The following is a 26,970-nucleotide window of genomic DNA, read 5'->3' as shown; positions in this document are numbered from 1 at the left end:
TAAAACGAAAATGTATCTCTATTTTAGGAAAACCTTGAGTTGTATTGCCGGCTGCAGATTCTCGTGTGCTAGCACACACAGACACAAGTTATTATCCTCTCATCCTTTCAATTTGCAATTAAGTATGCGCAGGCTGTCATCTTATACAGAGAATTCAGGAGAAATGAATATACCGCATGTTCATATTTCTATGCATATCCAGATGAAGTATTGATTATGAACGGCAGCAATAAGCCTTGGCTATTAGGTGGAGTAACACTTCACAAACATGCACTCTCCTCTTAATTGAGTAGAGACATTCATACGTCAGGGATGTACAAATGTCTGGGTCGTACCTGCCATGAGGTATTACTCTGGGTTACTGCCTAAGGCGATACAAACTTGAGCTGAAAATGAAAGCAACTCCATAACTGTTTGGATGGTCGATGGTCTGATAAACGTGATAGAAATACTCATGCTGTTTATGTCTCAGCCAGCACTCTTCCCTGCTTTATAACTAAATCCGCATGAGAGGCGATGGTCAGCTGAGTGATCGTCGTTGGTGTGGAACAGGGACATAACACTAAGCAACAGCAACATCTTGAGACATGCATGCAGGCAGGCGCAAACTCTTAAACATACAGCAAAATGCTGGCAGACAGCATGACACAACATGCATGCAAACACACGCTGTGAGCTAATTATCATGCGTAAACAAATGAATGGCACATATGCAAGCCCATAACTTATCCCAACACAGTGAGAGCAGTGTAAGTTGGATACTATCATGGCTGCAAATGATCAGGCGAAAGATGTGAGCAGAGGCTGTCATTAAAGGCACAATGTGTGTTACCGTGGCAACATCATAGAGTCCTCCATCTTTTTAATGCTGTGGTTAGGAACAATCGACGTTGCACCCCGATCCCCATGTGAATTAAAGGCACATAGCTAAATAAAGCTCAAGTACCCTGCTGCCACACTGTTTGTCTCTACTCTGTTGGGAATTCTGTAACAACCTGTTTCTGTGGGGAAGAATAGGCAAAGTGTCAACACTTGAGAATCCAAGCAGCTCTGCGTTAGCCAGAATTTAATTTTAAAACAATTACTCCAACAACAAAAGGACAAAACTGTCTACTTTTGATTGGCACACTCAGAGGTGACGATAATTGTGTAACACGGTGTGGATGTGTCTCGTTTCACTCCATCAAAGACTGATATTACACCATCACAAAGGTGACATATTTGTTCGTCATTGCCAATTTCATTCAGTGTCCTTGCTCCAGTTTAGCTTGATTAAATGTAACTAAGTTCAACTCCCCACACTTTTCCATTTTGTTCCACAATGACCTCTCTGACCAAGGTAATTATCTCGGCTCTTGAGTCATCTGAGTCAAAGATAAAGCCCACAGAGGTCTCTCTGCATCAGATTAGCAGTGGGGTTTTTGCAGTCGTCTGTGAGCAACAGCACAGTTGTTCATTTTAGACGAGAACAGTGATTTTTGCTTGTTTGTTTATTCATTAGCATTTGATCTGTCAGCCAAAGAAAAGTTGTCTCTGGTTTACATGAGAGTCTTGTCAGCATGAGGAGCCAAGATAAGGGGAATGTAGTATTTAATTAAGAGGGTAGGAAGCCCTTCCAGTATCTAGCTACATACAGACACCACACAGCAATTGACCTTAGTGAACATGTCAAGACTTTATCTTGCTCCCATCAGTCCCAAAGCAGGAGTGGTGTAGACAGTAAATAGGTGTGCTCTCAGGGAGCCTTTTGATTTCCACAAACAACATTTTCCAGTGGTTGCTCACAGCGTTTTGGATATAATTTTTTTTAGCCAAGTGAGGCGACATTATTTTCATGCCTGTTGTCATAATGTTTCTAAAACACCTTAACACTAATTAATGCGTGGCATGTTTTTTTTTTTTTTTTTTGCACAACCTAATTACTTTTTTTGCTACGCTTTACTTTAAAATGTGTGTGACAGAATAAAACGAAATGTGCTTTATTTAAAAAAGAAGAAGAAAAGAAATCAAATTAAGAAAGTATTTCCCCAAGCTGTTCCACTAATTTGTGACAGACTCAAAGGGAACATCCACTCTAAACACAATACATCATGCTACTTTTAAACAATAAAGCCATTACCTTGACAAAAACCCCAAAGCTGAAAATCAGGACTTACAGATTTACAGAAGCATTAAACATTTAATCACATGACAGTTTTTGGATTTGATTCAACTACAGTCAGTTAGTTTTGATATTGTTGTTTTTTTTACAGCTACATATTTACATATTCAGTCAAAACTGGATTTATCATTTAATGTCCCTCTATCTATCTAATGCCTCCAGCAAGGAACAACAAAGGAAGGGATGTTGACCGTAAACTAACAAAATTCTTTCCTAAGTCAACAGTGACACCCTGAGGTTTTAGGTAAAATTTCATGACATGACAACGATGTAAAGGGCTAAGAATAATGTGTAAGAGGTATAATAAGTATACAAGCAAAAAAAAAAAAAAATCTAAATTTGATACATGAAGAAAAATAAAACTCGTACAAAGAAAGTTATTTTTGGATCGGTTTACATTAAAATCCTGAAACTAAAGCAATTAAAAGTAACTGCAACCAGTTTCACAAGTTACTTCTGACTGTACGTTATAGAAATTAAACTGTCATACTCGATGAGCTTTTAAATTCTGACCGTTACTATTTGTTTTTCTGTTCTCATTGAGCCTGCATTACCTTAAATATATATTCACATCATTCAGCTCTTCAGCAGGCTGTTCTCTTGTATTATTCAGTCAGAAGTTTTCTTTTGTCCGTCTGACATCTAAAGTGTAATTTAATTCGACCTAATCTGTGATTAAAAAAAAAAAAAAAAAAATTCTCCCTTTTCATTCGCTGTCTACCAACTATACAGAAATGGAGTACTAGCACCGGCTGACTTCTCTTTGAAAACCGTTAATACTAATCCATATAGATCATCCATACAGTAAGTTATAAAAATGAATTTAAAATTGTACAGATATAGGGATTCTGGTTGTGTGACTATTTGTTTTTTCCAAAATGACTTCTTGTGGTCAGTGAAGGTGATGAGGAAGACCGCGTCTATAGGTCTCATTCTGCTCATACGTGACTACGGATGAATCTTTGAGTCATTCACCAGCAGATCATCTTATTCACCAGCAGATCATCTTATGCACAGTTTTTGTCTTTAATCGTCCTTCGTCTTGTAGTTTCGGGTACGATTTCAATTCTTACATTTGACCAGCAGGTGGTGGTCTAGTAGCTTGCAAAGTCGACACGGTGCTGAGTTTATACAGCAGCAGAGCAGTGTAGAAAAAATAATTTACACACACACACAAAAAAAACACCTGTATGTTAAACAAACTGCACTAATATTAGAAAAAGGTTAAGCTTGGTAAGAATTTGAATCAAGTTTCACCCGTCCATTTGATTTGAATCTGCTGAGGGTGACGTAAACCCCGTTCACACAAAGTCCAGGCTGTCAGGCTGGTAGTCTGAGGGATATGTTGGAGGCCAGGGCAGATAAGAAAAGAGGGTTTAGTTTGGTGGGGTCATGCCGGACACTGTGGAGACACGTGAGCCTAAAGCATAATGAAGCTCCATGCACTTACAAACAACCTGAGGGAAGCAATCTGAGATAAATAAAGATAAATAATAAATAAGATAAATAGCAAAATGTAATTACAATGATATCAGAAATTTCAAGGATTTCAAGGGATGTATTGTCTGCATAAATATTATGTAATTAATAGAATTTGAATACGAATTTGCATTTTAAATGTGAACTATAAAGGAAACAGCAGCTTATACAGACGAGTGACAAATTAAAAGGAAAACCTGAATAATGAGTGGAGAAACATAACAAATGCAGATGCTTCCATACAGGCACACTGCATAATACAATTAAGCAATTAGCATTCAGTCTGGCTCTGTGGTATGTATGAAAATGCTGAGCAGGCCCAGTTGATTCTTATTTGATATCAAAAGAGCAGGAGGAAAGAATCGCAGTGCCTTTGAATGAGAGTTCATTGTCAGGGCACAAACGGCAGGAGCTGCTTCACAAAGTATAAGCTGTGTGTGTCTGTGTGGTGGTGGTGGTGGTGGTGGGGTTGGGTGGAAGGACCGGCAGATCCCAACACACAACAATAGGGGAAGCTTACGAAGGATGAGGGGTGGAGACCAACGGAGCAGGTGAATGAGATGCTTGGAGAGACAGAGGAAACTGTCCCAGTAGACCAGGAGTGTGGCTGGAGAGGCTTGGCGGATCTGACGAGGGAGATGGAGGAGGGAGATGGAGGAGGCTGGCAGAGCAGGCAAGAGTTTGGCCGGAGAGTCTATGAAGGTCTGAGCCGCAGAGCAGGATCATACCAGGACAAAAAGACAAGCCAGGGTCTGGAGATGGAGCAGACGGAGCAGACGGAGCTGCAGGGAAGAGGAACGAGACCGTCACTTCCCCAAAAAAAACCGCCCTGTGGGTCTTGTGTGCAAGCAGCTTATTACAACCCACAGATTAAGCAACGTCTAGCAGTCGTGTGAATGACAACAATCTGGAGGCTTGGACATCAATACAATGTCAATGTTTTTCCTTGTTAGTGGGAAGTGGGTTGGGTCGACAGTTTGCTACAACAGCACATTTGTGTGCAGGAGGCCACTGTTAGTGTCTCGTTTCCAACCACGAGTTGGGACAAAACCATTTGAAACCCAAATGGTCATTTGAGTCGGAGGACTTGTTGAAAGGATCAGAAAAAACAGGGAAAAGGGCTTTAATAGTGTAACGGCTGGGTGACTGGAAAGCAGGTGAGCTGAAACCCCCAGGGAGATGGCCTGGTGGCTGGAGAACAGGGGAACTGAAGACCTTGGACAGATGGACCTGGGACTAGACAGACAGTCGGGGCCATGCTGAGGTGAAAACGATGTCTCTCGAGATGAAAAACAGGAGCCTGTACAGAGAGGAAATCCTCAGGATGAGGGGCAGAGGAGCGGCAGCGTTGGGGGAACCCCTCTGAAACCCTGCAGGCAGACAGCAGCTGAAGCGAGGCATCTCAGGACGGCAAGCCAATACTGAGGTTCACGGCAGGGTGTGGGACAGACAGAGGAATGGAAAGCAGAACCGCCAGGCACCTGCCAGAGCTGATGGATGGTCTTTAGGGCTGGGAGTTGGCGACAATGGCTTTGAATCCTGCATGAGGTTGATGGGGAGGACTGACTGGGCAAAGCGTGGCATTGGCCCACTTGGTGACAGGCAGGAGGCTAGCCGGCGCAGAACAGAGTTGTTGCCACCAGCCTGCAGACTGGGCTCACACTGAGAACAACAGGACTAATTCAGGATGTCCTTCAAGTCCCTCCTCAGATTTGCGTTTTTAGTCCAAAAAATTAGCCTTCACACGAGTGATGAGGGCTTTAAAGGAGCCTAACTGTCCTGGCTATCAAGGTCAGCTACAAGCTACTAGCAGGCATTTAAAGCTGTGGTGCCTTCGACTATACAGCATGCAGTCTCTCCAGGGTATAACCCATTTCCTCAAGTTTATCCATGGGGAATCTAGAGTTGGCGGGAAGCGAATAAACAGGAAGAAGGTTGGAATAATAAAAAGGCTCGAACATGACAACTGACTGAGCTCAGCAATATGTAATATGTTGATTGTTAGGTCTTGACCTTACTATGTAAAGTGCCCTGCATAGACATATTTCATGATTTGCCACTATATCAATGAAATTGTTCTTGAATAGAAGTGGAATTGGAAACTGAGTAGTGATTACAATCTAGCAGCATGGTAGCAGCAGAGCAGGGTACTTGTATAAGGCTTGATTATGGAAATGAGTTGCAACTGGTGTGGGCCTGCTCTGACCCCAGAGCACCTGCTTCCACTTTGGTAATCACACACAGGGGGAGAGGAAGAGGGAGGGGGGAGGGGAGAGAGAGAGGGGGAGGGTAGGAGAGGAGAGAGAGGGAGGGGCTGGAGGAGAGGGAAAGAGAGAGGGGGGGAGGGGGGAGAGGGGGAGAGGGCGGAGAGAGAGGGGGAGGGGGGAGAGGGCGGAGAGAGAGGGGGTGGGAGAGAGAGGGGGTGGGAAGAGAGGGAGGGGGAGAGAGAGGGGGAGGGGGAGAGTGGGGGAGAAGGAGAGAGGGAGGGAGGGAGGGGAGAGGGTGGGAGAGAGAGGGGGAGGGGGAAGGGGAGAGAGGGAGAGAGAGGGAGGGGGAGAGTGGGGGAGAAGGAGAGAGAGGGAAGGAGGGGGAGAGAGAGAAAAGAGAGAGAGAAACTCTTCCTCATGAGTCAGAATACCAATGCAGGATGTGATCAGACTACGTCAACAATAACAGTCCTTCGACAATTACAATGAAAGAGATATTATGATATTATGATATTATGATATGATGATTGGTTACAGTTCATAAACTCCTCATTACAAAGATGAATGCACAGTTGTAAGGTTGTTGTTGCAGAAGCTGGTCAACAGTGATGTGGAAGAAAGGTGATATGGTCAGATGACTCGTCCTTCACTATATTCCTACACAAGTGCTCCAAGATTGCACCCCAGGCATGTGACTCAAAACAGGTACCCCTAAACAATATCTTATTGAGAACACGAGTGTTTTCAGCAGGACCCCAGAGAAGGAGGGAATTTAGCTAAAGACACTGTAATGACTTGTGGAAAAAAAAAAAAGAAAAAGGATTGACTTTTAATTTCTTGAGAGAAGTTGATGCTTTTTAAATGGGAGACAATTGGAGCGAGGGATTTTTTTTTTTACAGCCAGCCTCGAGCAGTGACATCGTACTTTAAGACACTCCCTAACCGGCTTCACTTTTCAGTCTACGTCCATTTTTATATACAGTCTACAGTTATGCTGCGAATCAATACAAAATGTATCCTCGATGACGCATGTCCATCATGATGTGAGGTCTCTTTCAGATTAATAATGTCCCTGCACGGTGTGGGTGGGGGTGGGGGCGGGGGTGCGTGAGGGGTCACTGAATGGTTTGCCGAGTATGAAAAGGTTGTGAATCATATGTCAAGGCCTTTGCAGTCACTCAAACTCAACCCAGTTGAACACCGATGGGAGATTTTGTGACTGACGTGTCGGACAGTTCTCTCCCCACCGTCGTCAAAACACTAAATGAGTAATTATGTTTTGGGAGAATGATGTTCCATCCCTCCAGTAAAAGTTTCAGAGACTTGGAAAATGAATGCCACGTCACATTGAAGCTGTTTTGGTGGCACATGGAGGCCAAACACCATACCAAGACAAAAAAATAAATAAATTATAACTGCAGCAGAATCAAACTTTTAAGTGTGTTTTTAAAATGTGTTTCGAATGTTGTTGTTTTTTTCTTTAATTTGTCACCTGCCTGTATGTTTGAGCACATGGTACTGGATGATAATAAATTATATAAGTATGTCATCAGTATAAACACTGTAATGATGCAAGATGATTGAGAACAGCAGAGATAGTGGGGAGAAATGAAAAACATGGTTTTGTGTGCCTTTTTATTAACAGAGTTTCCTGCCAGAAGGAGCTGGCCCTCAGCACCATGTGGAGGGTGAGCGGCGTCATCCGTGATTGCTGATAATGTGGTCGACATCCTTCCCCACCTCCTCGAGGGAGGCCAGACATCCCCTCGGAGGTATGTATCCAGAGTGCCGGCTGTTAAGACTGCTTGCATGCATCGATGTTTTTCAGGCCCCTACAAACTCATTCACATTCTTCTGCTGTGGTGTGTCCTTAGACTTTCTCTACTTAGTGTTCTTCCACTGACATTGCTGTCATGTAGTAGGTCCCTCAGTTCATTTAGTCAATGACAATGTCGGGCTGTCTGCAACATCCTCCCCTCGAAGCTCGCAGTTTCTTGTCACCTGCTTCGTCAGTGGCCTCTCAAAGTCTCATGTGACTATTTCCTCACCAATAATTCCAACCTGAACCAACGTATAAGTAATTTGTCCCCTCCCTGATTGATAACGTTGTCTGTGCAGTATGCTAATGTTTAACCTGTGAAGTCTCCAATGAGTAAATATATAACTGACAAGTGTTATGAGGTGGTGTTTATTCTTTGTACAGATCAGGTAACTAGTCCAGGGAATTGTGCGGGAGACAAGTCTGGAGTGGCTGCAGGCCAACAACAGGATCCTGCCGGGATCCTCTCGGGATCCTCCGGGGGGGTCGGGGCAGGAACAACACGTCCCTTATTATTTTAAGATTCAATCCCAGAACTGTGTTTGCTATAACCTAGCCTTGGTTCTTTAATGACATACAAGTTTTAAAAGATCTTCCAAAAGCCCAATTTTTTTTTTTTTTTTTTTTTATCCCTGCTGTTTTGGTAGCATATTAAGATTGTGAAATATAGTATATTACGGTATAATTACATCCAGGTTCTGCTGTTTTTGCCAAATTTCAGTTTTGTTCCCCAGTAATGTAGCCTAACACTGTAAGTATCCAATATTTATATAAATACTTGGAATCATTTATTTATCTTTTTCTCTAAAATGCTAAACGTGGAACAATTGTTGATAATCCAATTAAATCCTTCTGTGAATTATGGCAGTATTATAACGTATTACCCAAATATCCATAAGATCAAGAGCTCGAGTGTGTTATCTGATTAGACTACAACTCTATACTATTACTATTACAATACAAAAAAACAAAAACAAAAAAAAACTTGCATAATATGCTGAAGTAATAATCTTAGTATTTAGCTGTGTGTTGTCTGGCTGTTTTCTATGTCACACCACTACTGATCCAACAAAGGCTAGAGAGAGTCCCAACAATAAGACTCCTGCCAGACAACGGCAGAACAATTTACTGGCTTCTGAATATTCTTGTCTGCTCCAGCTGGACACAGATGACAAAGTGAGACGCACCATCTGTAAGGAACATATATCAGAAGCGATACCCATCATCTAGTGTGGCGTGGCTCCAGCTCCATTTGTGTATTTCTGACCTTGGAGTGCGTAATTGTTAGTCATCATCTTCCTCCAGTCATTTGTTATACTGATTCCCTTTTTGTGTATGTATGTATGTGGGTTTTTTTTAGTTTGTGTTGAGAGCGCTGCTTTCTGCTCCCAGTTAGTGAAGATTATGTTCAGTGTCATGGAAGACTTGGAGAGTTATTAAATGAGGCTCATATCATGCATCGCCTGTGCTCGCCTCATGTTTCTTCTGCACAATGGGACCATGGATAGAAATTAATTTTAATACTGCAAGAAATGGACACACATGTTTGAGCGTGAACAAAATGTAAATGTACAAAATGACTTCTAAATTAGAAATATTAAATTAATATCGAAAGAAAATATTTCAAACATGTTTGCGACGGAAGCTATTTCAGTGCAATGAGATATAAGCTGGCTGCAAAATCTGCTTATCATACTGGCAACAAACATAAATGCTAATTTATGTGGAAATAGTGGTATAATGATGAGGTTTAGTTCAAGCTGAGGGTCTTTCCCAATATGAGGGGAAAACCTTTGAAGGCAGAGGAAACAGAAGCACAAATGAATTGCATGCACACTGAATGCAGCCTTCATACTCTTTAATACGAGCCACAGGCATTGTCCCTGATGCGCCTGCTCTCCTCCCATGTGAGCAAGAGCCAAGTGGAGAGGATGATGGATATAGCTTCACGAGGACACAGCGGTATGCAATGATACTTGACATGTTTCCACATGGATGCCACCACATCAGGTTGAGAAGGGCAGAAACAGGTCTTTTTCTTTACCTTTTGCTCCATTACTAAGCCAACATGACATACCGGTTGCAACATGTGCCACCAGTTCAGATGCTGCATCTAATAAATTAAAATGAGCAGAATAATTACCCCTAATTATACCTCTTGGAGAACTCGCTCTGTAACTGTTTGGTTTTCATCAAGACCAGGTGAAAAACCCACTCGGTGAGGACAATGAGTCACACTCTGTGACTCATAGTTTACCATTCAATTTTTTTTACAAACACACAAATATTGCAGCCTTTCATGAGCACCGCTTTTAATTTTCAAACTCTCTGCTGGCCGTCTTCATGCATTATGCACCGGATGACATGATTATTAAGGGTGTTCTGCCAGGCCATATAAGCACTTTAGTGGTGCTTTTGCAGAGCTGAAATGGGATCAGTGTGATACTTCATTCAGCAACTGCTGTTGCCTTCAATTTTGACAAAATATTCTGGCTGAACCATAAAAATTGTTACAACCTAACCTTTTAAAACTCCCACAACCCATCACCGCCTACTGCCAGAAGTGCTATGGACAGTTACACAGTCAGGTCAGTGAAACACTTGCAGGGCATCTTATATCTGATGTGTCTTGATCAAGAGCGAGATGTCCAAATATAGCAGCAGGGATGTAAAACAGAAAACTACCATGTTGAAAAATAATCGATTCGTGCCAGGAGGAAATACAGATTCGGGGACATCAGTGACCTCCTCCTCCTCCCACCTCACATTACAGGACTGACAGATTAGGAGAAACTGATGTAACTTGGCATCCTGGTGAAAGGTTTGTTTTCAGGATGAATAACATGATAAGCGGTTTAACAAGTCGCAGGGAGCGCGCCTGCTCCGGTGAATTATTGATATTTTTGGGGAACATCTTTTAAGTAGCTGGGTCAACATCTTCTGGATCTTTGGGGGGGAGGGGGGGGGGGGAGGTATTTCGCAATGATGCTCCAGTGAGCTGATTCTTTTGTGCATGAAATGACTTGACATCCTCCCGACCACCGAGTGAGAGGCTGAGTGAGTCCACAGAGACCGGGAGAGAGAGGGAGGGAGAGAGGGAGGAAAAGCAACTTCGCTACCAGGCATAGCCGCGTCTCCTCCGGCACAGCGTGGTGAAAGAGAAGCAGTTGGCAGTTATGGTTGATCAGCATTTCTTTCATCCTCTCCTGTGCATTAGCGACGACGAACGCGCTCGCGTAAAACAGATCGTGTTTCCTGTTTCGTTTTGACGGATTAAACATAAAAAGATGCGCTGACGTCCCTAACGAGCCCACATCTCCATCAATGTGCGTGAGGTATGTATATTCCACCCGAGAGTTCGGCACCAATTATGCAAGCCGCCTTTATCTGTGACAAGGCTTACATTGTGATCTGTGATGCAGGAATCCAGCTAACCATCTGTAATTTACATACATTCAAAAAGCTGTATTTTTTTTTAATTGCATTTTCGTGTCTCTACAAGCAAATGCGATGTGGCTGCCCCTCACCGCGGGTTTAGACCATTGTTTTGTGCCCGTGTCTTGCTTTGACCTTGCTTTTTTGTTATTTACATTGCTTGAAGGAGTTGCTTTCTATCCTGCTTTGTTTGAGCCATTTTTAAATCAGCAGCCACACAGACAGAAGTTACCTCTGGCTAACAGCAAATGAAGCTTTGACTCATGCCGACTAGAGCCTCTTGAGTGGAAGTTGCTTTCATTGCAGCCTGCTTGTTTTACATCACCATCTATGTCTTTTATTTCTAGATGACATTGAGGATACTGTGAGGACTGTGAGCTTGGCCGTCATTTGCAGGAAAATGCATCTTTGGATTCCATATGTTTTGCTGATTGCAACATCAGTATGCACTGTTGAGATGTTTGGCCATTATGGAGAAATATGTCAAGGACTGTGTGCCTGTGAGGAGAGAGAAGGGATACTTACGGTGTGCTGTGAAAACAGAGGAATTGTAAGTCTCTCGGACATAAACCCAGTGCACTTCTCTCAATATCATCTGCTGCTTACTGGGAATCTTCTGAAAAAGCTATCTGCCAATGATTTTGTCGAGTACAAAGGACTTACAATTTTACATCTGGGAAATAATGAAATATCTGATGTTGAAGCTGGAGCTTTTAATGGACTACAAGGATTAAAACGATTACATCTAAACAATAACAAAATCGATGCCTTGAAGGAGGAATTTTTCTTTGGCCTTGAAAGTCTGGAATATCTACAAATTGATTATAATTATATCACTCATGTGGTGCCAAATGCCTTCAGCAGACTTCGGCATCTGGAGGTCCTGATTCTAAATGACAATTTGATATCTACTCTGCCTGTAAACATTTTCCAGTATGTACCTCTGACTCATTTAGACTTGAGGGGGAATCAGCTGAAAGTGCTTCCCTACACAGGTCTGCTGGAGCACATGAACAGTGTCGTGGAGTTACAGCTGGAGGAGAACCCGTGGAACTGCTCTTGCGAGTTGATTGCTCTTAAAACATGGCTTGAGAGCATATCATACACAGCTCTGGTTGGTGATGTCGTCTGCGAGTTCCCTTTTCGGCTTCATGGCAGAGATCTTGATGAGGTTTCAAAACAAGAATTGTGCCCGAGGAGAGCAATCGCTGAATACGAGATGCCACCGCTGCCACATTTGAGCACTGATGCATACTATAGGACCACGCCAACTTTAGTAACAGCCTCCTTCACCTCATCCGGAATTGCACGATCCTCATCAAGACCCACGAAGGGACCTCGGCAGTCAGCCAAATTAAAGTCAAGACCCACTGCTCGCATCCCGTCTAACAAACCACAAAATTATGGCCAAATTATTTCATATCAGACTAAATCCCCCGTGCCTTTAGACTGCCCCGCTGCCTGCACCTGCAATCTTCAGATTTCTGACCTTGGCCTGAATGTGAACTGCCAGGAGCGAAAGATCGAGCAAATCTCCGACTTAAGTCCCAAACCTTACAATCCCAAAAAGATGTATCTCACAGGGAATTACATCCCTGTGGTGCGTAGATCCGATTTTATCGAGGCCACTGGATTAGATTTGCTCCATCTTGGTAACAATCGAATAGCTCGCGTTCATGACAAAGCTTTTGGCGATCTGACACATCTACGAAGACTTTACCTTAACGGGAATTTGATAGACCGACTTGCAGCTGATATGTTTTATGGGTTAGAGAGCCTACAGTTCTTATATTTGGAGTACAATGTAATTAAAGAGGTTACCTCTGACACCTTTCTGCATGTACCCAAACTTCAGCTTCTTTTTCTGAACAATAACCTCCTGAAAACTTTACCAGAGGGAACATTTGCTGGCCTGACATTAGCCAGACTAAATCTTCGCAACAACCATCTGCGATATCTGCCAGTCAGTGGTGTACTAGATCAGCTTACAGCACTGGTACAAGTCGATTTGTTTGAGAATCCCTGGGACTGCTCTTGTAGCATACTGGAGTTGAAGATGTGGTTAGAGCAGCTTAGCACAGGCACAGTTGTAAACAATGTCATCTGTGGCTCCCCGAAGAAACTCGCTGGAGAGGATATGCGATACATCAAGACAACTAATTTCTGCCCTAATAACTCTGATATACTTGCCTCTATGATTCCGCCGTCTGAAGAATCTTTTCCTGGCAGCACTATCACCATAGAAACATCCTTGGACTCTGACACTCAATATGGCACCATTCCTTTATCTGTGATGATTCTTGCCCTTCTCCTCATCTTCATTATGTCTGTGTTTGTGGCTGCGGGATTGTTTGTGGCGATGAAAAAAAGACACCAGAAGAGCCAGAAGGAGCAGAATATCTCCATGAATGCTTGCATTAGCTCCCTCAACATAGAATATGGCCTTTACAAAAAGGGATCCATCCCCAAAGTCAGAACATCTGCTGGACACGTGTACGAGTATATCCCACCTCCCACAGAATCCACCAGCAGAACTACTGCCCACACCCCGACGGACAACAAATCGGTGGATGGATTTCGAGACTTTGATGAGTTGAGCGGTGCTTTTCTGGGGAACTCGGATGAGGAGGCAGCCAGTAATGTAATAAGCTCAGAGTACAGTACCACCACTCCAGAGCCTCTTAACAAACCCGCCACCCCTCACCGAGATGATCCATGCTACTATAGAGATGTGCTTGAGCCTGACAAGCACAGGCGCTACAGCAATACATTGCCGTGCAGGCATACAGCGCACTCCTCGAATCAGTATACCTCAGACTTTGATGCAAGGCATCAATACGTCCACCCAGAGAGAATACAACAGACGATACTCTATTGTGCAACACCAAGTACTGTTTATGTGGAGCCCAACAGGAGCGAGTACTGGGAACTGAAAGCAAAGCTCCATATTGATCCAGACTACCTTGAGGTTCTGGAAAAACGAACTACATTCACTCAGTTTTAAAGGACTTGGCCAACAGATGGCCAGAGTGGACACATTTGTGCAACGTTTCCATTTTAATCAGGAGTAAAAAGAGGTTTTTAAAAAACAGGCATTATTGTTTTCTCAACTGAGTACAGTACATTGTGAGCTACAGAATGCATTTCTGGGAGTCATGCCCTACAGAAGTGAGTAATTAAGGGGGACACTGCTCATTTCAGAGTATCACTTAACACTTAATCCCTGTGTTGTGAAACAGTTTGGTTTAAATGTGTAAATATGAACAAGCAACCACACATTCAGGGCTCCTGTGACTCATCCCATCATAAAATACATCCTGGAGCTGTATCATTGACAATAATGTGAGACTGAGCTTTAACTCTCAAATTAGCTGCATTTTATGAGTGGTAATGAGCCATGCAGACGACATGTTCCTGTCCCAAAATAAACCATTTATTTGTCACGGATACATGAATGCCTTGCCAATTCTGTCTTTTTGAATTTGTTCGCAAACAAAGCTCATATGTGTGACTAAATCAAATGTATTCTGCTGGTAGATTTATCACTAACCATGAAGATGACCTGCATGTAGGTGTAGACAAAAGTCACGTGGTCTGTATATCTGTTTGGAAAATGTGAGCCAGATGCATTTAGTCCGGCAGTTTGTCCTCCAGGATGTAAAGCTGTGGGATCATAATATTAAGTGCAGTAGATCATGAAACTAATTCTAATGGAATATCTGAAATCACGGATTATGAGACCAGTAAATCTCTGCTCTCTTTTTCTAGGAGAATAATCATTAATACCCTAAAAAACTGGCCAAATGCATAAACAGTGAAAAATCAGTGGTGGTCCTCATCTCCAAACCAACAGCACTTGTGGATTAAGGACACATGTTGCACTTGTATCGAGTTCAAATGTAATGTATTATAAATGCACTCAAAAATGTTGTAACTAAAAGATTATAATTACAGCTGTATTCAGATTTATTAGAACTAAAGGACAATGAGCTTTAACTAGTTCTATTTTATATATTACAAATTTGTACAAATGCAGTTTCTCGCATTTGACATGAACATAGTCTCATTACTTGTACCACTACCAAAGCAGTCCACAAATGAAAAAAGTAATATATATGCAAACTTTGACACCCAGAAGGGTACAGCAAAACAAAAATGTTATATACTGAATACATCTACAATTATGATCAAGTTACAACACATTTGAATAGATTTACAATACAATGGGACTCTGATATATCTCCATATTTGTCAGTTTGGAAATTCAGTTGAGGCCTATATAAACATATTTTAAATGACTGCATATTTTTATACAAACAAATATGAATATTGAGCTTTTTCTCATTTATTTATTCGATGATTTTTTTTTTTTCTTTTTATGAAAAATGCACTATTGACTTCTACAGGTCAACAATGATGTCACTTTCTGAGATGCACAACATAGTAACACGTGCATATAGCCATAGAAATGGGTTTGAAAAGTGCATACAGGTTACATATGTTAAGTCTTGCACTATGCATAGATATAGATTATACTTAGACAATCTGTACAAAATGCCCATTGTTCAGTCACCAACTGACTCCCATAAACATGATATTAAATAATACTATCACATCCCATAACTGTTCATTTCAAATTTAACATAAATATTCAGAGGTACTTTTGTACCACTGTTTGTATTATTCATTTATTCTAAAACCTCATATATTTTTAATCACATGTGATTTTAAGGGAGTACTGAGTGGATTTTTGTGTATTGCATGAGAGAAAATGCTGTCTCACTACTTGGCATTGTTGGTTTCATCTGTTTGGTTTTGGGTCATAATGAAAACAGGCAATTTGATTGCAATTAGCAGTTTCTGTTTCTCTCTTTTTCAGGGAGGAATTGATGGGTAGTGTAACACGTGTGAAGATGTGCTTGAGCTTTAGCTCTCACACTGAAAAGCACAACAGATGAATGCAGCAGCTGAATGGATAGTAGTCTTCATGCATAAAAACTTTCTATGCTCTAAGGGAAACTAAGCACATCATCCAGCCATAATGTAATTTAACCAATTTCTGGGTAAATAGTTTAAGCCAAGAAATGTGACTTTCCCTGGGAGTTTAATACATACAGTAAATTCACATCATATGCAGTATTATGCACTGAACCTGAAATCTTAACTCAGCTATTTGGAGGACATGTTTATCTGGACCCTGTCTGCATGTCACAGAATATTACAGTGCAGCATTAGTCATGCTGTTTACCAAGGATACAGTCTTGGTGTGTTGCCTTTCATATGTCCGAAGTCATTTTCTGATTATTTTGTCACTTGACCTGTTTCTGCTTTTTGGAGATGTGTTAGATCAAATGAACTGAATTGACACAGTGAAGCATGATGTGTACCTACACAGGTGTGTCTGTAATCAATGCTGTATATTGCTGTGAACCTAGTGGTGAAAACACTGTAAACATGCACAGACAGATACACACAAAATGTTTTTTGTTGTGAACACTGGCTGGCATTTAGTTGAATTTTTTCAGTTCTCAAATTGATAATTCTTTTACTATACGTGTCGTAAATTTTGTACATCCACACTAATGCTACAGATAAGTAAATGATACATTACTTAAAGGGCATATAATGTAGTAGTCGGAGGAAGATTTCAAACTTTTAACATTTTATATATCATGAAGTTTCTTTCAATTTGTAGAATTTTGCAAAGGCAACCGTGTAATGAAAGACAGTATTCACTGTATATAATATAACAGAATTTTTTGTTTTGTTTTCTTGTCCAGATTTTTGTAATCATTAACCAAATGCAGACTTTTTTGTCACGTGAGACTACAAATACCAATATTCCAAAAATATGTTAAATTGAAATGTGACTGTTCTGTGTGTACTATGTGCAGATGTTGAATTTGCAAAGAAGAAGAGGTGAAGTCAGTGTCTTATTCTTATTCCAACTCTTTATGTTCGCTTTATTTGTTTCGTTCGGTTTCCACATGAAACAGAGACTTTCTGTGTCAACCTCTGATTTGTAAATAGAACACTTCATCAGCATTTATTTTTCATGCAAACCTGCACCATCTTTGAAAAGCAAAAACCTGGTCTTTTATTGCAAAAACACAGTACAACTAGGAATATGTGGGTTAAATATATCTACAATGTGCTGTTTCTTTAGTTGTTAGCTAATGAATAAAAGATATGCATTCATTTGATACACTGTTGTATTTGTCTTCCCTTCACACTCTGAACCATGTTGTTTGTGGAAATGTCAGCGCACAGGGAGGACAGATGTTAAAATGTTGCAGAAAGCCATTGGCATTTTCAGAACATTACTGAAATTACAATATCTACTTCAAATGTTCAGATCAAGTGTCTGTCATTGCATTTAGACAAATGGGAAATAATGAGAAAGGTCTGCGTTACATAATCAACAACAAGATGGCACAAGTTAGTGATGATGGCAGAGTTTTACTCTTGTCACACTCAAAGTAACTTTGACCAAACACTTACACGATCAATTATGTCATGCATAAATGAAATGGTTATCTGATGCCCCAAGTGTTGGAACAGCTGCACAAACAGCAGAAGACGAACAGGCCTCGGGCAGTGTTACAAAATTGAGTTTCTTGGTCATGTTTGAGTTCAAAATGCTGGATATGGAGCTTCTCGTAGCAACGAAGGATGTATTTGTGGTGGGTGTGTTTAACACTGAAGACCTGACCTTACAATAGCTGTGCAGTTGGAACACATCTGCATGCATATGCTAGCAGACATTCTTTGCAGAAATAGCTTTTCTGGAAGCCCAGTATCCATGGAAACATCCAATTACCTGACACAGAAAAACAATCCAGAGTTAGAAGTGCGATGTCAGCACGGAGTTTGAACACGTCTGAAACTCCGATTTTTGTCATATATGTGATTACTGTCCTTTTGCTTATCCCGAAATTGTACACATCGTGCATAAAAGATGATCAGGGAGTTTCCTCGGCATTATATTCAAGCACGAGTGACAAACACAGGATCTATGTCTGAAAAGTGTAAGACAACGAACAGTGGATCACCTTTGACTCATTCTGTTTGTCAGATTGATGGTGTTATATTGCTGAGCTGCTTGAAGACCCCAGTTTCGCCAGGGAAGGAGAAAATTAGGGCAGATCTACATTATGTAAGCTCAAAGAGATGTGTCAGGCCAAGTGGAGACGGCATATGACTGTAAGCATTCAGCAAAAGAAAAAAAAAAACCTCTGCTATCTTCTATTGAGCATGGAAACAGAAGAAATACGACTGATGCAAACCTCCTTGATATTTCTTTCAGTGTGGAGGGGGAATGGACTCTCGTCTGGCAACATATGCATGGTTTCCAGTTGTTAGTCTCAGTCTGCGTTTCTGTCCCTGAAGATTTTTCGGTCTTCTATTTTCCTGTGAAGCAATGCCCTGTTTCTCTCCCTCTCTCACTTTGTGTGTGTGTGTGTGTGTGTGTGTGTGTGTGTGTGTATTTGAATGTGTGTGTCTGGGTGCATAAATTATTGACTCAGAGTGTATGCATGCTTGCCTCAAGGACTTCAGCCAACCAACAAGGCAATACCTTCATCCTCTCTTTTCGTCTTTGAACATTTCTGTTTCAGAACCCCTCAAACAGTTCACAACCAAACTACAGGTCTTCAGTAATAATTAATGCCTTACATTTTGAACATAAACTGCCATTTATCTGTGTCCGGTATGTTTTTTAATAATGCATGTCAGGCTGCTGTCCATTGTTTTAGACGGATTTTAAAAGAATTTCCACGCGGCTAGGATGGGGTGGTATTTAAAACCCAGAGACGGGGATTTGGATTTGGGACACGCAAAATTTTGCCAGTATATTTCCAACAACTGGAAACAGTGCGTGTGAGACACACTAATATTTATGAGGGCTTATCCAGGCTTATGACTGCCAACCTGAGAAAAGTGACAAAATCCTTCCTCATCCTCCCATTTATAATACTCACACTAAACATGAGAATGATATTTGACATCGAGCAAAGAGAAAAGCTCTGGCAATAGGCAAAATAAAATGCTATGTTGTGAATAAATGTTTATAAGAGGCTTTCATATCTCTTGAGTGCGCCGTATAACAATGTCAGACCGTTGGCTGTTTGCATAATATCATTCTCTGAGATTTCCTGCCAGCATCAAGACAAATTAATAATATTCTCCAATTCAAAATGATCCACTCAGTGTCATGTTTTCCCTCCTTCAATCACCAGCATACTGAGCAGCTCTTGTGCTGCCCTGCAGAGTCGCTGGTCTCGCATTAACCTCTGTCAATGCCCGATATCCACCCTCTATTCATCAGCTCCTTTTCCTCATGGCTCTTCATCACATCAAGGGCATGTCCTTCTCGGCTTTTTGGCCTCAAGTGTCACTATAACTACTATTAGACACTGCATGCTTGCTGACCTGTAATTTAATCGTGACAACAAACAGGCTGAGACGGACAGCATGTCACATTTGTGGATATGTAATAAAATATGTCTGTATATCAAAACAACACATCTTTGTTTTTGTGTGTTGTTACTTTCATGGTGGATTTACTTATAAATGAAGCACACCAGCATGAACAACTAGAACAGTGTCGCCCACTGATTTGAAAAAGATGTGACCTGAAAGGGCCCTGTTTGTGTTTCCTCATTCAGTTGAGAGAGCGGAGAGACACAAGTCTCGCAACCAAAAAGCAGCTGTGCCTGAACGATGATGTTATACTCAAGATCAGAGACAGTTACGACGCGTTTTCTGGAGAGGCAACTTACCATTCGAACAAAACTGTGGGGCAGGATGATACATTTTTTTTAATCTAAAATCTAGACTACTTTAAACAGAAAACATTTACATTGCTAAAACAATTCCTCGTCATATTTTGGATTATTTTACACAATCTTCTTTACAAGCGTCAAAATTTTATATTTTCACACACCAAGATAAATCTGACTTGGCTATGGAGCGGCTGAATGAAGTGCTACGATGTGTGAGTGGACTATTACAGATTGCCCATGTACTGTTGCAGCCTGAATTTAAATGAAGCCACTGCTTTCACTGTTGCATATTTCCTTTTTCTCTTCCCTGACCATCTCATAAAATCAAACTGACAGCCGGGGGAAGGTGACTAACCACTCGCCTGGGAATGTTCAACTGTTTAGGTTCTTCTGACAGGAAGCAGGGAATCTGATTAAACATTTCTATAGTGGGAGAGACTAATTATAATAATTATTACCCTCACATGTTTCCCATTGCGCATTTTTCCAAAGGGCAGAACAGATGTCAAAAAATTACAAATTGTGCATAATCAACGTATGCGTTTATAAAACATGTACTTCTGTCCTGTCTTCATTCAAACATTTAATCTGAACACCTGATGTAATCTTTACAGTGGATCATTTTACATCAGATTAATAGTCAGTGAGAGTTATAACAGCAATTATTTAGTTATTTTGATCCGGTTTCATTCATTCAGACTTTATCGGTCAAGATCTCAATTTCTAAGCCAAATTTTGAAATCTTTTTTGTGACATAGCCTTTTGTCAAGTCTCTGTGGACAGGCTGGAAGAGACTTTATCTGCAGTGCATGAAAATAGTGTCATCAAACCTCAGTCGTAACCTTGTGAAAGGAGCTGAGCGCACTACAGCCGGCACCAAGGCCTCTTATCTCGCTGCTGTGCTCGGAGGTACAATACATGGAGCAGCAGCTGTGTGTTCATGTGTGTGAAACCATTTGTGCGGTGCGCCTTCACTGTTGAAACTGAAGTCTCTTTGCTGTATTTTTGGCACGAGTCGGGGGAGGTGGAACTTAACTATAATTTCTAATAACACTCTTGTAATGTTCGTTTGACAAGAACTGAGTCTCAAACCGCATACAGGAAATATAAGCAAGGGCATTGTACAGGTTTAACATTTTTTTAGAATTGGAATATTTTGTCCGGGCGCTGAGTCAGATAAATGACGCAACACCTACTGTGTAACAAAGGGTTCAGTCTCTGCTCAAGGACACTGCAGCAGAAGCGAAACTTGGGGTGACAAGAGAACCTACCGTGGCCCTCATCTCTCCACTTTCTGTTGGTATCTGGTTCAGTGACTTCACAGCACCAGGCATGGTTTTAAAAACCTGCATCGTAAACTCTGGCACGTTAGGCTCAGGCTATTGTCCGCTTAAATCATCGTTCTCGTTAAGCTGTTTCATAGAAACATGTAAATACCTTCAAGGTATTGTTCTGTTTCTGTGTTTTCATTTCTTCTCTTTTTCTTGTGCTGCTGTTCATGAGCCGTTTCTACTTAACGTGACCGAAAGAGTGATCCGAGCGCTGCTGTAAAATTAGGTGTTACTGTAGTTTTATTGGTCATCCTTTAACAGCGTGACTCAGACAGAGAGATATATGCAGATGTTACAAACACTGAAAGAAACTTGGTGGCAACTCGGGCAGTATTATATTCAAACTTGAAGATAACTTTTGAAGCAGTGTATGGTTCAAGGCATAGCGAGACTCACCATGTCATACTCAGTTCTCGTGACAGGCTGGGGGTGTGCTGTGGTTCCTAAAAGCACTTTTCTGTGTTTCTTTCTCTCTACCCTGTGAGTATCCTTGTGGGATTTACAAGAAGCTACAATGGATCTAGACAGATGGCAAGGTGGGGGTGTTGGGTAACCATCTTCTGAACCCCAGGGAGTGCTTCCATATACAAGCTGTCAAACAAATGTCTTCACCCTGAGTTTTACGTGTTATAATGTAATGAGATTCTGACTATGACGTTCATTTTTTTTTACTCGTTTCAACATCCAGAAGAACTGCGAATTCAGTGTTATTGCCATATTGTTAGTTCTTGTTTAGAAGTGTATGAATATACTTCCTTATTAATTATATTGTTATTGTGCCAGCACCAGCCTCCTCTCCTCTCCACTCCGAATGCATCAGGGCAACAAGGCCATCAGGAATTTCCATAAAGTAAAGTAGCAAATAGGTCATGAATAACATTAATATTCAAAAAGCAGCACTTCAAAGAGTGGTAACCCAATGCCTCAGCATTAACTACATTTGACCATTCATATCTTTTGCTCATTAACCACACTGAGCAGCGTTATTTGCTGAAGGCTGTGTACCGTGGGCTGGTGGCAAGTGCATCAAAACAGTTCTTTCAAGTTCCTCCTTGTGTTAAGTACAGTGCAGCTCCACAGCTTCTAACAAGCAAGAAAGACTGAGATGACCTTCTGCCAGAATGTGTCAGCTCTTATACTGATGAAGCTCATAACAATTTATGTAAGACACAACTTCAATTGTTCACTGTTGACTGGATAATTGACAGACTATTGTAGCTGACTGCCAAGATTTCCTGAGAGACATGTCAAATTTATCCAGCCAACCACTAAAAAAACTTCAGGAGTTTTGACAGCGATTGTTTCAGCTTTCGACAAAACAAGTATGCCTTTAGAATAATTTGAAAGATGTCATAATAACATAAACAACTCAACAAATAACAACCTCCAGTTCTTTTAAAAAAAAATCTAACCTTTCTACAATGTATGCCCACAACAACTTCATATTTTCCATCTACTGTCAGTCATGTGTTAGTAAATTTAGCAGGACATACACATCATTTGTTGACCATTTATGGATAGTTAAATACAAATATTAAGCAGATTAAAGTTATTAACATAGCTAAATAAAGGGCAGATAATTACATGAAATACCTACTGATGCACTATCAAACCTTAAAAATGAAAGATTCTGAATTTTTGTACATGAGTGTATCAATCTTTGCCCTTACTGTCATATCCTCAATCAAGGCTCGGGCAAAAATGTGTTTCTGCAAGACAGTAAATGGACTCTGTTGATGGTAATGTCAGTCAAACCATCTGTCTTTCAGTCCAGCGCTTTGCTCCTGACTGAACTATCTCAACAACTGTCGGGGTGGATTGTCATGTATTGTTGGAGCGTTAAATGTCTGCAGGAGACGAATCATTTTCAGTGTTTCTAAGTTTTCCTGTTGCACCAGGATTAACCATCTGGAAGGTCTCTGCTTTGTTCTGTTTGACAGCATCTATGGCGATAAGCAGTAATTGCAGCTGTGATTTTGAACTTCACTTCCGAAGTATCCAAACAGCGCTGCCAGTGTTTCGTCAGTCAGCTGGCAGTTGACGAGCGAGCCTGTTGCATTGGCTGAACAACCACAGCTGGGTGATGGAAAAGGCATCGCTAACTGTGCACTGCTGCTGATTTTTCCTGGGAGTGTCGCCACAGACACCCAGCTGGTAATACCGCAAATGCCAGAGCTTCCATCAGTGGATCACTGTGTGTCACCTCACTCATCGATAGAGAGGGACTTAACAGAGATGTATTTTGTAAATCGTTGACATTATTACTTTAAAGCTGTCATTTGTCACTTCGAGTCAAATGTTTTAACAGCTGTTGGATGGACTGCCATTAAATTTGGTTCCAAGTCCAACACTAATTTTAACGACTTTGGTGAAACAACCTAACTTTTCCTTTAGCGCCACCATCATGTCAAATTTTCAATCAGCTGTAGCTTCTGTTACATTTTTTGTTTGATGCAAATTAACAAGTGTTAATGCTAAACTATGATGTGAGCATGATAAATATAGTTGCTAAATGTCATCACATTGTCTTCGTGAGCATGTTGACATGCTATTTACTGCAAAACAAGGCCTTCCAGAGCCGCTAGCATGGCTGCAGACTCTTAATCTTGTTCGATCAGGCATTGCTTTCAAACCTCTTTAAATATGTCAGAAAAACAAAACAAAACAAAAGAAGAAAGAAAGAATATAATACTGGAACAAATGCTGGAAAACATGCACACAAAAAAAAGTCTCGGGCTATTACCAAAAACTAAACTGTCATATAGCTGAGGATAGCACTAAAATGGTTCAAAACGCAGGCAAAGAAAACACTGTCAATCCCTGATGAATCCTGGAACACAGCTGTATCTGCTACTGCAGCATCAGCGACAGCAAGTGAGGTGCCTGCAAGCCTGACACTACATATCCCCTAAGAATATATTTAGATTAAGACATGTGGGCTTATTGAAACCTTGTGACTGATGGACCATACAGTACATATGAAGTTAGTCTATTTCGTCAAGCGATGGCTTAATGTGTGTGTACGTACTCGTAAAAAAGACTTTCTTTGTCGTGACTGAAAGGCAGCTTACTTGCAGGTGTACAGATGTGTTTACTGTCCCAGAACAATGTCAGCCCACCACCACAAGCACAGACGTGCTACTTTAAGAGGACCCTTGAAAATACAGTGCATTCTTGCGGCGACACACTCAGGTGTAAAGAAAGTGATCGCGCTTCTGAAAGACGTGAAAAAAAAGAAAAGAAATGCATCCACATCAGAACAGCAGAGCCACCTGCTGCAGCTGAGCTCTTTGAAAGAAAGCCCTTCAGAGCTCTTTTATGTTCAGACCAAATGTTGTTTCTCTGCATAGCAAATTAACCTAAATCGATGTTAACATCAATAAAAAAAATCTCTGAACAATGTGTGATAACAAATCAATCTCCACACTGGTTTACAATAAAAAAAAAAAAAAACATAAGAATGTAAACTGAATTATTCAAAGATGCTATTTTAAGTTTCACAATGTCTGTTAAATATTTATCACATATCCTGCATTTTTGAAAATACCTGACTTTGTGAGGAGCTGTACCTGCATATTTATAGCATATTTTCATTTAAAAGTTCAGACTTCACCACAGAAATCGTGCAATAAAAAAAGGAAAGCCAGGAGACAGATGTCCTTTTGATGGTGTCCAATCCTGTAAATGTTGTTCAGTGTAATGGTGTAGACCTCATGTGAACAGCTTAAAAGCAAATTCTGCCTCGTTAATCAGAGTGTTGATTGCAGTTTTGATGGGTTCTTTCTCCCACAGGGAAAAGTCTCCCACTGGTTAAGGCACAGTTAAACTACTTACCTCGCCAAAGGCTAGCAGATCAAAGCAACATTCACTCACAGGAAAATATAGTCAAGGGGGAAAAGGTTGGTTGCTATGGCAACTTATACCTCTTCTTTTATGGTCAGTCACTAAAATCTTATTATTAGGACAGAAATGTATTATATATTAATCAAGGTAATCTCTTGCACATACAGCACCTGCTGTGGTGATTGCAGATGGCAGCAGCAGGTTTTGTGCATCCAGCAGCTTACAGGCTAATTTGGTTTTATAGTTCAGGTACTAATATTGGGTCCCTACTCAAATATAAACACAGGTATGGAACAAAGCAAATCTATGCAAAACAAGGGAGCAGCAATTTGGGTGGAAACTGGAAATAAATTATGCTCCAAGTATTTTTTGTAAAGGCTGAGTACCTGCAGGGTACTGCAAATTGCATGAGAACAGCCTCTTTCTGTCTAATTAAAGAATAAAAAGGGAAGAACAGCCATTCATTATATTATAGCCCATGAGCCTGCTTTTCCTGTGTCATGCAAAATGCATATTAAAGTTTTGCTTATTAACAAACAATGCAATGCAAAAGAGAGTTGCTCAAATGTTAGAGGGATGCCAGGAGGCCAGCTGCACCCACACTGCAGGGATTTATATGTCCTCTACTTCACTGTACAGGCTGTAATATCAAGCGTTGATTGACGTCCCCTTTTTGGATTTTTATTAGGAGCCAGGTTTTTATGCCATTTTTTTCTGCAGATTTCCGTTATGTTTCCCAACACTGTATCCTGCAACTATCAACTATTTACAAAAATACAGATCTCTAAGTTTCACCTTTTGTCCTCTGAGTCTTGTTTTCTTTCATTGAAGCACTTGTAGGAACCACTTCAATGGTAATTCCTGATACATACACTGAAACCACAGTGCAAATTATAGGCGGCCTAAAGACTATATGATATAACAGGGCTGGGCAATATATAAATATTGTGGTATGAGACTAGATATTGTCTTAGATTTTTGATATTTTAATATCGTGATAATTGTTGTCTTTTCCTGGGTTTAAAGGCTGCGTTACAATTAAGTGAATTCATATTTTGAACCTACCAGGCTGATCTATTGTTTGCCTTTACCAACTTAGCCATTATATCCACATTACTGAAAATTATTTATTAAAAAATTAATTGTCATTCATTGTCCTTGTGAAAGCACCAATTGTCATCAATAGTGTTGCAATATCGATACAAAATCTATTTTTTTTTAAAAATTTTCCATAGGATATTACTTAATATTGAACAAAATAAAATTGGCACACATGCAGGGGAGGTGTGTGAAATTTTTGCAAAAATATTATCATTAAGCTGTACACAGTACAGTATATGGTTCAGATGATACATTTTGTAACATGTATTCATGCACGTGTGTACACGTCAAATTTACTTTGCATATATCTGCCTCTCTCTGGAATTTGTATGGTATAGGACGATGCCAATATCAAATATTCACTCTTGGATTTACCACACTTGGAATTAGAGTGTCCTTGGAAGTCTGACATCTCCTGTATAATTAATTTGTCGGGATTAAAGCAGGAATGGAGCCTAATCAGCGGCAAGATATGTTGATAAGTATTCAGCCACAAAGACAGAAATTATTAAAAGCTCCTTCTGATCAGAGGGTCCCATAATGCATCAGTTGTCAAGAATGAGGTCAACCACTTTGGCTTTCCATACAGTCAAATCCATTAAATATGTGGCTTTAACATCAACCTGCTTTAAGCCCGCATGGGGGAGTGAAGAAAACAATAAATAACAGCCTTCATTCTCACAGAAAATATTGCTGTGCAACTCAAGACTGTGTTGGAAAAGCAGTTTCAAGGGAACATAATTTTTCAGACTCTCTTTTGAATGTGATGTTTTCATACTTGTTGTTATGCCCTGGCACTTGATCTCTCCCT

At 40.7% G+C, this 26,970-nt stretch overlaps 1 protein-coding gene across 2 annotated transcripts; it reads left to right on the top strand.

Annotated features, from left to right (window-relative positions):
• Nucleotides 1-10,714: 10,714 nt before the first annotated feature.
• slitrk5b (SLIT and NTRK-like family, member 5b) lies at nt 10,715-17,304 on the top strand. Of its 2 annotated transcripts, none has more exons than XM_069153916.1 (2): nt 10,715-10,992; nt 11,449-17,304. In XM_069153916.1, the coding sequence occupies exon 2, from the start codon at nt 11,502-11,504 to the stop codon at nt 14,103-14,105; it is 2,604 nt and encodes an 867-aa protein (XP_069010017.1). In that variant the 5' UTR covers nt 10,715-10,992; nt 11,449-11,501; the 3' UTR covers nt 14,106-17,304. The 2 variants fall into 2 exon arrangements, with proteins under 2 accessions (XP_069010017.1, XP_069010016.1); XM_069153915.1 differs by having other exon boundaries at nt 10,715-11,001.
• The last annotated feature ends 9,666 nt before the right edge of the window (nt 17,305-26,970 follow it).

Source organism: Embiotoca jacksoni, unplaced genomic scaffold, assembly GCF_022577435.1.
Source record: "Embiotoca jacksoni isolate LCO1_2020_lvr unplaced genomic scaffold, fEmbJac1.0.p SCAF_2, whole genome shotgun sequence".
Lineage (NCBI taxonomy): Eukaryota > Metazoa > Chordata > Actinopteri > Embiotocidae > Embiotoca > Embiotoca jacksoni.
This window is presented reverse-complemented; position numbering and strand designations above follow the sequence as displayed.

Excerpts from the sequence above, each read along its gene's own strand:
- slitrk5b (XM_069153916.1), top strand. The coding sequence starts at position 11,502 with ATGCATCTTTGGATTCCATATGTTTTGCTGATTGCAACATCAGTATGC.